At 33.2% G+C, this 13,456-nt stretch overlaps 2 protein-coding genes across 3 annotated transcripts in view; one reads left to right on the top strand and one right to left on the bottom strand.

Moving 5' to 3' along the window:
* The window catches only part of LOC106682799 (RAB11-binding protein RELCH homolog), a gene marked incomplete in the record, with an annotated part of 34,398 nt that extends 28,248 nt beyond the window's left edge, over positions 1-6,150 (bottom strand). Inside the window, 5 exon segments of the mRNA XM_014423857.3 lie at positions 438-520; positions 2,989-3,114; positions 5,061-5,209; positions 5,501-5,662; positions 5,731-6,150. Coding sequence (XP_014279343.3) covers positions 438-520; positions 2,989-3,114; positions 5,061-5,209; positions 5,501-5,662; positions 5,731-5,983 — 773 coding nt within the window.
* A 3,435-nt stretch (positions 6,151-9,585) lies between these two features.
* The window catches only part of LOC106682780 (tubulin beta-2 chain), a 14,105-nt gene continuing 10,234 nt past the window's right edge, over positions 9,586-13,456 (top strand). Inside the window, exons 1-6 of one of the 2 annotated variants that reach the window (XM_014423825.2) lie at positions 9,586-9,762; positions 9,873-9,981; positions 10,698-10,924; positions 11,073-11,201; positions 12,205-12,404; positions 13,026-13,278. In XM_014423825.2, coding sequence (XP_014279311.1) covers positions 9,706-9,762; positions 9,873-9,981; positions 10,698-10,924; positions 11,073-11,201; positions 12,205-12,404; positions 13,026-13,278 — 975 coding nt within the window. In that variant the 5' untranslated portion in view covers positions 9,586-9,705. Of the gene's footprint in view, positions 9,763-9,872; positions 10,021-10,697; positions 10,925-11,072; positions 11,202-12,204; positions 12,405-13,025; positions 13,279-13,456 lie in introns of those variants that run through there. The other variant, XM_014423826.2, reaches the window with a different exon arrangement.

Here is a 13,456-nt window from a genome sequence, read left to right on the forward strand (position 1 = left end):
ATACACACAATTTACATACTGTAAACAAATATTCAAATATTTGTATATAGTACTTTTTGATTTGAAAAAGTACAACTATAATGTAGACTTGGAAACAACTTTTCATTGTTCAGTTATACTAATTCTAAATTTAAAATTCTACATGAGAGAACTCATTTCTAATTGTCAAATATTGTATTCCTTTAAATTATGGAGGAGAGGACAAATTTGCTCATGGCAGCAACAGCAGATCTAACTAATCATAATATCCCAGATTGTAGTTCATTTTCCACAAACTTAGAGGAATTATTGTTATAAATGAACAATTTATTTGTTTATAAGCATAAAATTTTAGATTAAATGTAATTACTACAAACAGTTCTCCATAAAATCTTAAATTTAGTTATTACAAATTTCAAATTTTTCAAGAATGTGCGATGAGACTAAAATATTATTACCTGATTTCATCAACACTATGTTCCACAGTCTTCTCCTGGTGAGAGATATTTTCTAAAATTTTGGGGGCAAAAACATCTTCGATCTGCAATTAATAAAAATCTTTATGAATTATTAAAATGTCCATTAGTCTAAGCAGTATATGTATTTTAGTACAATTTTCAAATTATTAAGAAATTATGAATTGTATTTAACTTTTCCAAAATGCAGACAAGGATATTCTCCATCAATGCAGAACATTACACTTATAAACATCAATACCAAATTATTTAAGTTCTAACAGTTCAACGAGAAAATTTATTTCAAAGTATAAGATCTTTCCTAGGGAAAGTAATAAAATAATTTTAATTTTAAGATAACATGTAGAACTGATAAAAGTACATAAGGATTTTATTATAGATCTGTTCCAACAACCACTTGTAACTGTCCAGAACTGTATAGAGCATACACAGTATACTTGTAACGACAACAGTCATGAGAAACAACTCATTGTAATGTACAAAATTTCATATATAAAATGTATAGTTTTTATACAATGTACAACTATTTATAATAAACACATTACATTGAACAAAGTACTTTCTCCTTATTCATTTTCCGACTTCTGGCCAATATCCATTCTAACTAATTTGTCCAAGCCACTTGAAAGATTAGTCCACTTCCAGCTTGATTATTTTCTCGAACAAAAACTCCCCTCAATCCTTTCCAATCCAGTTTTTGCTCTCAACATTCTACACAATCCGCTTTATTGAAAATTTCCCACAACCTCCAATCCTCCATAGACAATCAGCAAAATTCAACACTAGTTTTTATTTTATTTTTGGAAGTGTTTAACACAGTTGGCCATAAGATTCTACTCTCTGAACCTTAAAACCTTTCCATTTCAAACAGTGCCCTGAAGTGGTTCCTCTCCTTCTTGCCCCATCGTTCCCAAACAGTGCTCATTCTAAACAAATCTCCTTCCTCTCCCCTTCTTCTGACACAAGGTAGTCCTCAGGGGTCCTCACTTTCACCAACCCTTTTCTCCATTTACATTAAGGATTTCCCTGATTCTGTTCATCACTCTCAATACTAATATTGTGATATTGATGATTTCCAAATCATCCCTCCGAGGTGCTTGAGGCCATCCAAAAGATACAAGAAGAGATAAATAGTATTAATAAATGGGCATTAAACAAAGATTTGAAAATGAATGCTGGAAAACTAAGGCCAGTCTTATTGATTTCAAGCGCCTCCATTATTCCCTCCATTATTTTTCCTTAACAACTAATGGATTCACTTCAACTCCACAATAAAAAACCTTGGAGTCAACATAAACCAACACCTCTCATGGAATAATCATATTTCCCAGATCACACGCAAATCCATTACTGTACTTAAACAATTCCTAAGATTCTGTGATTCCTCAGAATACCCGTCAGCTCCTAGTATCTTCACTCATTCCCCCCCCCCTTTAACTACGGTTCCTTGGTCCACGGAGAGCTACCTGCTGGTCTAGAGATCAGACTGAAGAGACTCCAGAATCACTTTGTAAGATTTATCTTTGGGTTTCCCAAGTGCTCTCATGTCTCTCGTGGGTATAACGAGTTGAAGTGGCTCTATCCAACCTCTCGAATACCTCCTTGGTGTTTTCCTATTCCAAGTCTTTAAAATTAAAAAACCTATCTATATCCTTCATTTCCTCACTCTATGTTCATCTATCATCCATCCATTCATTGAACACCAGAAACTAACCGATCGATTAATATATACCCTCTCACAGAACCACCTCCTTTAGCAAATCCTTTGTCATATGTGCAACCTCCTTCTGAAATTGTATTCCTACCTCTATTCACCAATCCTCATTCATTCTTTCCTTTAAACAGCATCTATTCCTTCACCTACTACATAACCAAACCTCCGCGTCATTGAGAGCAATGTATATAGGCATTATTGACAACTATTATAAATTATAACATAATCTAAGGTTTTTATGTAATTTCAACAAGTATACTGAAACTTTTTAAATGTGTACCAGACATTTAATCTTAATGTGTGAACCATGTATTTATTCTTAGGGAATATTTTTCCCAGAATAAAATTATTTTTTCATTCGTCCATCTCAAGAAACTTTGAGCTGTTATTTATCATTTATAGTGAAACGGAACTGAGTTTAAACACAAATAGCCAGCATGAAACTCAAGGAATTTTCACTTTTTTCGACCTTTTCAATCTTAGAATACATATATGTGATGTTCAGCTTGATCTTGTTAACGAATAACAATGCTTTGCCCATCATTTTATGAAGAAGAATAGTTTTAAATTGTTTACACTTAAAAGTGCTAGTTGAGTTGGTTAATCATCTTCATTTAGTTTGTGAAAATTCTCAAAATAGAGGAATGATTGCTTATAGTGAACACTGCTTATAACGTACAAAATTTGACAGTAACCGGCAGTTCGTTATAACTTATTCATACTATAAAACTATGGTAAAGAGGATCAGTTTTGTTTATTATCTGTTTAATACATATTCAAGATATATATTCATATTTAATGAAAATATAATATACCTACATGGTCAGTCTGAACACCAACTGAGTTTGTGACAGATTCGGTTTGTCTAATCCCAGCCCTATAAACATGTAACAGTTCAGAGGGTTTCGGCATGTCCAGCCCAACATCGTCCCAATCTTCAAAATCCTAGGAAAAATCATCAGTTTAAATCCATAAATACATGTATATAATAAATTATCTAATTTATTACAAATTTAAGTAAACATATGAAAGAGACCTAATGACCACTGATCACATAACCCTGATCCACACAATTCTTCTTTTGAAAAGATATTTTTAGCTAATGGGAATCAAATAGTTGAAAACACCTATTAAAGCAGATAAGTGAAATGTATTTTCTATATGAATGGAATATGGTCCGGGTGCGGTCAAAAAAACTCAAATAGTAAATGATTATACCATTTTTATTGAGCCAACGTTTCGCCCCATGTTGCAGGGCTTTGTCAGGGCTAAAAAAGATACAAACACTTGACATAGTTACAAAAAAAGAAAAAATATAAGTGGAAAATTAAATTAAAAGTACGATTTAGTTTCAATGCGTGTTCTGATAATTTAGATGCAAGTGGATTATAGGAGTTGATGGAAGTTTTGTGCTAGGAAATGCAGTTCTTAAGTTGGTTTTTAGTTTCGCCGATATAGAAGGAATTGCAACATGGGGTTGAACAGGGTATCCGGTAAACTACATTGGAACGGTGTAAGAAAGGAATAGGGTCTTTCAATTTGGAAAAAAGATAGGAAATTTTGTTGTGGGACTTCAAGCTAAGACATAGGGTGGGAATAGTGGATCTTAAGGATTTTTGAATTTTATCAGAAAGAATGGGGATATACGGAAGCGACCTGTACTGAAAAAGTGGTAGAGTGGGTTGAGAAGAGTTAAGGACAGGAGGAATACTTATTCCCTCCTGTCCTCAACTCTTCTTCAACAAAATTTCCTATATTTTTTCCAAATTGAAAGACCCTATTCCTTTCTTACACCGTTTGTATACTAAAAATATATGGTGATAACAATTCAAAAACCCTTATGGTCAAGCTATGGTCTCAGGATATCCAGTATACAGTAATGTCATCTGAAAAAAAAACAATTGTATCGTGGAAATCTTTCATACTTTATATTATCAGTGTTTTCATTAAAGGTATCTTGTCAATTTTCAGTATAAAATAAAATTTGAATGTCTTTACATGCAAACCTAAATATCAAGAAAAAGTAAGGTATTCCTTACATCTTCAACAAGAAGATAAATTAAAACACTAGGTTATCTGTGCTTATTCAATTTCGCAACCAAAAAAGGGGGGGTCAAAAACATATGAAGAAAGTTTTTTAAATGGGGTAACTAGATGTCATCAATTAGTGTAAGTCAAAGGAAATCAGGATAAATACTCAAATGGGTGTACCCAGCGAGGTGCAGAAGGGAGCATCTATCCCCCTAAAGTAAAAAAAAAATTAATTTAACAAAAAAATTTGTTTTCAAGAAAATAATTGTAATAACTAATAAAGCATTGCTCTAACTATATATATTTTTCTATTTTTCCTTTTCAGGCTGAACCTGAAACACTATGGCTTGCTCTCTTCCCCTAGATTTGATCCTCGATATGCTCTTGAATACTAATATAAAATTTTTGAGCCATAGCACAGAATAGAAAGTAGCAAAATAAAAAATAAGTTCCTAGTCTAACCACAAGTAAGAAATAACTTTTATTATTATGAAAGTTATATAAAAAATAGATTCTGAAAGATCGCTGATTAACTGTGTGTATTAATAAATGGAATATGATCCAGGTGCGGTCAAATAAAATTCAAATATTAATAACTATATTAAATAGTTATTACTATTTGAGTTTTATTATTATTATTTTATTGAGAATTCCTTTTATTAAAAAATAGATTCTATGGAAGAATTGTGATATTAGTGTCTCAGGATTATAACTGACAGTAAAGTAGGTGACAACAACAGCTAAGGTGAAAAACAAGTATTTATGCATACTAAAATTGAAATAAGAAAAAATTCATAAAATCAGTTGTCATATTGTAGATTAATCACTGCAGATGCTAAAAATTAGATTCTTATAATTACTTGGTCTTCATTTTCATCTGCAAAAGTGATTGCAGTCAATTTGTACCCATGTAATAATAAATATTCATTAATCAAGAAATTAAGAGCTCTTGATTCATGGGGTTTAATAACATCTCCTTTCTCAAACTGAGCACAACTTCTGCCTTCTCCTATAACAAACAAAACATAATTAACAGATTAAGAATAAAAACAAAATTATGAAAAATTTGAAGAAATTAAAGTATTTAAAAGATGCGAATTGCTAATTACATTATCCTCAAAGAAATTATTCTTTACAGCAATGCATAAAACAACATTTCTGAATTAATAATTATTGTATTTCTTGATATTTAAATTTTATCATTTTAATTACAACTCAATACAATATCAAATTATTGAAAGGGAGATCATGAAAAAATTAATTATTTTGAGCACAGTGCAAAAATTCTTTTAATGCTCACCAGTTGCCACAGTTAAATTTGCTCTCAGGGCATTAATTGTATCTTTGGCCTTTCGCAACTCAAATTCTAAAACTGCTATCCTTTCATCATTAACTCTTTCCCCATCCTCTGAGAATCTGGTGAAGTCCAAAGAGTCAAGAGTTGCTTGACTTGAAGACCTTGCTAAAACAAGCATACATTTTCACAATATGTCAGCATCTAGCCAAATTGACAAAAGAACATTACCTCACCAATTGTTGGAGCCAGGTCAGAACGAGTCTGATTTTCAAAATTATTGGGGTTTGAGAAAAACTCTTTAAGTTTTGGGACTTCTTTCCCTGCCTCAACGAGTTCAGCATGGAGCTCTAAAGCTGTAAGCCACAACTTATCTTTAATAAGCTTCTCTGCAATATCAGAATATGAGATTTTCAACTTAACAATATCACTTGACGTGGAGGGTGTTAATGGTCCCATTTCATCGAAAAAGAAAGGATTTTCCATCATTGCTATTTTTAAATAACAAACTTCCAGTATTAAAAATCATTGCATGTTAAATATACCAACTTTCAACCCTTAGATCTTCCACAATCATAATTAATGAACTATAACCCGTTATAGATAATTTTCCCATGGCTGTTGTCAAAATACAACCAGTCAAATTAAAGGTTATTTTGGTGTTACTAAGAATAACATCGATATATTTACATCGATGTACAAATCCAAAGTGTGTAGAATAACAAAATTAAAAAAATAAATGTTTTTTCTCCAATTGTTTTATTACAATATATAATCGCTTTCGAACACCCCAACAGTCATTTAAGATGCTTTAAACGTCTTAAAGCATATAAGAGTTTATGGACAAGATCCAAAATTAACATAATTCAAGGTTTGAGTCTAGAGGGAGTTGTAAGATTTAACGTCACTCAGATAAAATGTTTCGAAATTTGTATTGAATTTTATCTAATCAATCTACTAATATCCCATACTTAATATAATGGTAATTAAAAAAATAAAAATTAATTTTCTGAACCTAAATTTCAAATGAGTGAACGGCGTTTTCCAATTTCAGGCACTTTTTAAATATTGCTTGATTTAACTATCTTAAGTCTTCTATTCCCGTTTTAAATAAATATTTCAAAAGGAACGTCGCTCGCTGGGGGTTTTAGTGGGGCAGGTCCAGCCGGGAAGTATTTAAAAAAATTATCAATTTTTCGAGTGGCTTCGTGGAATCATAAAGAAAATTTTGACTTTCAAAATGCAGCTTTAATTACGTTTTTGGATTCCAAACCCCACTTTGTTAGTGTAATGGACATACCCTTTGATCTTAGACAGAATACTATTATTTTCGAAAAAAGGTTAATACAACCGAATCCACGGTGACATAACCAATCCGAATTCAATAAACCAATTATACGACGGCTTGAACTGATTGGAGTTAAGCATAGGTTCCTCCTTACAGGTATCTGTCGTGTAAGTGCATCGCGCATTCGCAGATAGTTAATAATACTACCAAACGTCAATCTTATCCAAACATTGCCATAGAAAAACCTAGGTCACATTATCATATTGGCTCCCATAGCTTTCACATTCACTATCATTGCCACCTCGGAACCCCTTACTAAGATCGGACGTTAAGTGACTAACAATGACGGTGGTATTGAGAATGAATGATAAACGGTATATGGAATCATAGATGTGCGGTAGTGAGAATTTGAAGTTCAAGACCTTTTTTCCTCCAGTTCGATTGGCAGATATTAAAAAACAATATCACACTTTAACAGGCCTTCATAAGGTAGAAAAAACTGTGAAAATACAATAAAAATATTTGGTGTGATGAGCGTATCATACAACTTTCCCTTAGTACTCTACTTATATCTGACTTACTTCTCTTATACTTTTACAAAGAGCTATTTCGTAAATATTCAGGATGACAGTACTCCTTATTTTATATGTAGGAAAGTAGAAGTAAAATTTCACTGATATCATTTCACGAAATCATTAATTTCCACCTTATGAAATTCTATTATATTTCATATTTATGCGTTGTTGATTATTACTCACCATAAATGATGGTTAATTTTTTAAATAAAAAAAATTAAAACTACTTAAAAATTTGGGATTTAGGTCCTGGCAGACTATCAATGATACATAGAGTGAACCAATCAAAGAGTGAAACCAAACCGGGGCTGGTTTCTACCTGTCGTACTAGCTCCCTATCACACATTAAAGGAAGCTCGTACCTTTTTAGATAAATTAAAAATAAATGATTACTTGTTGAAGCCCACAAGAGAAGGTATTCACATATACACCCACACACTCAATGAGAGACAATGTGTTGTCTCGGGCCTAAAAATCCTTGTTATTAAACATCACCTACACACAAAGATCAGGGCAATGTACCGCTGAAGCACGGTCTGTCACACCATATCACTGTCGACACACCCACACTAAATGTGAGAGAAGCATTCAGGCCATTGGGCGCCAGTGACGTCCGAAGACTTCTACACACAGATGCAGAGGGCAAAAAGACCCCCCTTACTCCTATTGTCATCACAGTACCGTCAAGGGTAATCATTGAAGATGTGAAGAAAGTTCGCGACGTCAGCAACTGTATATTCACGCTAAATACATACCTAAAAAAGAGGGTGGCCCACCATAGTGCTTCAGATGCCAGCAGTACGGCCACATAAAGAACTACTGCGGTTATGTGCTGCGATGCGCACGTTGCGGAAAAGACAATCACATCAATGGTTGTCCTCGGACCAGTCCACCTAAATGTCCCAACAGTTTCCAAGACCACCTGGCTTCGTTCAGACAATGTGAAACAAGAGTAACCTTGCTGGAACAAGCTGAAGCCCTGAAAAATAAGCGATCGGAACAGAAGAAGACTCCAGGCTTACCACAACTCAAAGGAGGACCGCCTGGATAGTTAGGGGGGATACACCCTACTCAGACATACTGCGCTCCACTACCAGTCCACAAACCGACGGAGATTCAATCGCGGAAAGGATTCCGAACCACTCCACCAATTGCTGGTCTCAGACGTGTCACAGTTGGTGATGCAAATGATGGCACAAAAGAACGCCATGTTCTCTAACCTCTTCACTAAAATTATGAGCGTGAACCTTCCTGCATGACTCTGTCGATTTTTTTTATTGATCTGTAGCTTTTTCTCTGAAAGCTGAACAATAGAGGTATTCAAGATGTTTTGTTAAATGTAAAATGTTTTACCAAGTTAAATGTTATAAGTATAGGATTGTGAGCAGCCCAATTTCAAGTCATGTCAAAGGTCAACTGCATAAGAGCTCCTAGCTGATTTTCTGAGCAACTTATTTTATACATCCTTCCAAAACTTCATGTTATTGTTTACTTCTAAGTTTTGATTAAAGTAATTTATTACAACATGCCTAAAGCGAGTGAAAAGTGGAAGTTGTGTGAAAGTTTGGCTATTGCCTTGTTTATCTTCTGAGTTGTATTTTTTTAATAGGATATTATAAGTATTTTTTTAATCATCCATAGGCGTGCTTGCTAATGTTGGACAGTGCCTTGGATGGAAATCTTAGTATTACTTTTCCTTACAAAAAACAAATACTTAACATCAGTCTTAGGATTAATAAATCGGTTAAAGTGCATTTAACTACATTGTGACCCAATGTGAGGAAGGAGCCTGTGAATGGAATCACTTCACTCCACGACGTATTAGTAAGAAATAAAAACAATATACAATGATTTAGATTAGATTAGATTTTTATTCAGGGCGACACCATTTTTACTTTATTTATCTTCTTGTCTTTGACATTTGATAGTTGTATGTAGACTATTTCCTTTTTACACTGGTTGATATTGGTGGATTATATTTTAGTATAAAGTTGAGTTTCTTTCAGAAATTTTATTAATTTGTCTATGAATTCTGCTGAGTCTTATTTTCGAAGACTTGACGAAATGATGAGCATTCTTCAATTATATGCTTTATCGATAATGGGGACTGACAGGTTTGGCATATACAATATACAATGATACTTTATTTATTGTTATAGTAAAATACCTATATTCATTAGAATTATAAAACAGATTGATTAGTTCTATTGTTGAATTAATTTTCATGCTGTTCTAAATCAAATAATTAAAAATGAGTAGTAAAACTTAAATTTTGAATTATTAAAAAAAAATTATAAAAATCATAATTCATAGACACATTAAAAAAAAATTTAAATGGAAAAGAGAACATGAGGGAAATTATTGTCGTACAAATAGGGAATTGCGGTAATGCAATTGGCACAAAGGTGAGTTATAACCATGGTATTGTATTAGAGTTTATCTACTTAACACGACAAGATAGGATAAGTTTTAATTTAACTTTAGTTGTATATTTCACAAAGGATTAATGTTTCAGTTCTGGGAACTCATATCAGATGAACACGGGATAGAACCAGATGGGACTTGGAGGGGTGTCAACAATCTCCAGATTCAGAGGATCGATGTCTACTATGAGGAAGGCAGAAGTATATGTAACAATAAATCATAAAATTTGATGAAAATTGGTAGATAAAATGCTAAAACTTTTGTTTATCATTTATTGTTTATAGTTTGGATGGAATCCTCGATATTTATTAAAGATGAAAAACTTAAATTTTTAACTAGTTTTAAAACTTTTGTTATAATCTGCTGGAGTATGATCAAATTTTGGTACAGCCTTCATACTTCAAAAAAGCATACTAATTTTTTTAGTTATTCTAGTTAAATTAAGAACTAGTCTTAATTTATATATTTGTAATGATAAAAGAAATCCACAACAAAATGAAAAATAAATTATATTCATATATATATTCATTTCATAAAAAATATAGTGTAGAGATTTTCTGTTTCCAGTAACATTTTGTTGCTTAGGTGTTTATTATACCGCCTAGGCCAGTCCTGGGTTATAACTTTTCACTATAAACTTGTAGGACCTCCATTCGTTGATCTCTTGATCGAGCAGAAGTCGACAATCGTGAGCCAGTTAATATGCAGTAATAATATTATAATAATAGGCAGATTAGAACCCACAAGTGCTCTGGACGGTATTGTACCTGAAAGGAAATTACCCACATTTTTTAGCTTTATTCCTTATCGATTACCCAATTAATACCAATAGAATAATATGTTATTGCTTTATTGTTTTAAAATAGACAGTTTTGAATGTAAATTGATAAGTACCAATCTCATATTTTTCTGTCAGAAAAACATTACTCCCCTCGGTGTGCCTGCTTGGATTTGGACCAAGGGGTCTCTAGCACGGTACAGTCTGGCCCATACGGCCACCTGATTAATTCGAACAACATATTGGCAACAGGCAAGGGCACGGGCAACAACTGGGCCAAAGGTTATTACACTGATGGGCAGCAAGAACTTCAGCCCTGCCTAGACCTCATACGCCGGCATTGCGAGGCAGCGGATTGTCTTCAGGTATTTGAAACCATATTGATTAGATAAGTTGCTAAAGCCCTTTTATTAATTACATATATCCTAAAAATACAATTGATATTATTTAAAGGAAAATAAATAAATCTAGATGAATAATACTAATTAACACACTCTAGTCCTTTTATTTCAGGGATTTCAGGTAAGTCAGAGCCTAGGCGGAGGAACAGGTTCAGGGTTTGGATCACTTATTTTACAGAAGCTCTATGAAGAGTATCCAGACCGCATAGTTAGCACGTATTCTGTAATACCCTCGGTAACGGTGAGTTATCTTAACCATTGTTATTCTTAAGTGTATAATATTTTTTAAATATAGTGATCAGTGAATGGGACACTCTGCTTCGAACTTTCATACCCAGTTTCAATTCGGCTGTGGAATAAAATTTATTTTCTATGTCATCATGGCGGTTATTTACAGACATCACGTCACATTTAAGCATCAATTTTGTACTGTTTACTAATAGTACTTTTTGCATTTACACAATCCGACTTTTTTTTTGGTTTTGTATAAAGTCGTGGTCAGGGGTCTCATTTTTCGCTTCATGCCACACTTATCCGCATACACCAAAAACACGCCTCAACTGTTAAGCCGCCTTGATTATCTCTTGCGGCATGCAGGAAACTTGACTGCCCCTACCACCATGGCATATTCGAAGACTAGTTGACCAGCCTCTGAGGAAGAAGTAACCTTTTTATTGAGAGACCTTTAGAAGTAACCGCGGCTAAGAAATTCCCTTATATTCATATGAGACCCAAATAAAGCTCTGTCTCATATCACGAAATATAATTCGACTAATATACTAACACAATTTGCTCCTCCAGGGATTAATAATTGAATGTTTTAAAGAAAATATTGGCATATTCGGCAATAGACAAAATCGCTCTTAATGTAACCATTTTTCTACACTAGTTTAATCAGGGTACCTGAGGTAAGGCACGAGCAAGCCCTGATGTAAACAGTACTACTTTATCAAGAACTGAACGCAACATTCTTCTAGGATTGTGATAGGATGCAGCTTCATATTTGTTATATAATGTAATGACACCGCCACTATCCTGCACCGAGTTCATGGCATTAATTTATAAGATCCGGTGCTTATTTATTAAATGGAAAGAAAAATTTGAAACACGTGTCGTTTATAAAAGGACATTGCAACCTTCAATTATTTTGGCTACTTCTACTCATAGTAAAATGAGTAGAATTCTATTTACTTCAATTCCGCTTACCATAATTCTATCTACTTCGATTTTGTAACGTGTTTTAGGCATCCACTGTGGTTGTCGAGCCTTATAACTGTGTCCTGGGTGTAAATATTTTAATGGAGTCTGCTAGTGAAGCAATCTGCATGGATAATGAAGCCATGAACGACATCTGTTTGAAAAACCTAAAAATCTCTTTTCCGTCAATAAGGGATGTCAATCATCTCATATGCAGTGTGATGGCAGGAATAACGGCTTGTTTTAGGTTTGAAAAACATATTACCATAATGTATTGAATATTTGTAAAAGTATGTCTAAACCATATTTATGATATATGTATATAGTATGTGTATGTAGTAGACCGTAAAAATTTATATATAAGAAGATGGTCAGGGTTGCGGTAAAAAAAATAACAAATAGTTTATAACTATTTTAATGTCCGACGTTTGCAGAGCTAAAAAGATTGAGAATATTACAACAATAAGATACAATAAGGTAGTTTAAGCTAGGATAAATATTATGCAATATACATAATATTTATCCTAGCTTAAATTACCTTATTGTTGTAATATTCTCAGTTTTTTTTGGGATCTTTTTAGCTCTGATGAAGCCCACCAAAGTGGGGCGAAACGTCGGACATTAAAATAGTTATAAGCTATTTGTTCTTTTTTTGACCGCAACCCTGACCATCTTTTTATATATAAATGTTTACGGTCAACTATATATACATATATCATAAATATGGTTTCGACATACTTTTACTTATATACATATTTATGATATTTCTCATTAGATAAAATATATTAAGATAATTAATTTCAAATAATAGATGTATTTTGTTTTTCAGTATTTTCCAAATTAATCAATAGTACAACTATTATTTCAGATTTCCAGGACAACTGAATACAGATCTTAGGAAAATAATGACCAATATGGTGCCATTCCCACGGCTATCCTTCTTCACACCTTCCTTAGTTCCACTCATGTCTAGAGGATCCAAGCCTTATTACAAAATTTCTGTCCCTTCGCTAGTGCAGAACATGTTCGACCCGAATTATAGTATGTGCCACCTGGACCCTAAGCAGGGCAAGATATTGACAGCTGCGGCCATTTTCAGAGGCAGGATGTCTCCCAGAAAGGTAGTGTTCGTCCATGCTATATAAAGTTTTATCATTCTAAAAAATAAAAAAAACAAAAGCGAAAATTCAAGGCTTAAACTTAAATAGATGCAATTCAACAGTGGGTACTTAAGGAAAATGTTTTGGAATATAATTATAAAATTAAGGTTTTTTTCTTTAAGTTTACGCCTCTCTCTCT

The sequence above is a fragment of the Halyomorpha halys genome, unplaced genomic scaffold, assembly GCF_000696795.3.
Source record: "Halyomorpha halys isolate HHAL.00 unplaced genomic scaffold, Hhal_1.1 Scaffold441.1, whole genome shotgun sequence".
NCBI classification, from domain to species: Eukaryota; Metazoa; Arthropoda; class Insecta; order Hemiptera; family Pentatomidae; genus Halyomorpha; species Halyomorpha halys.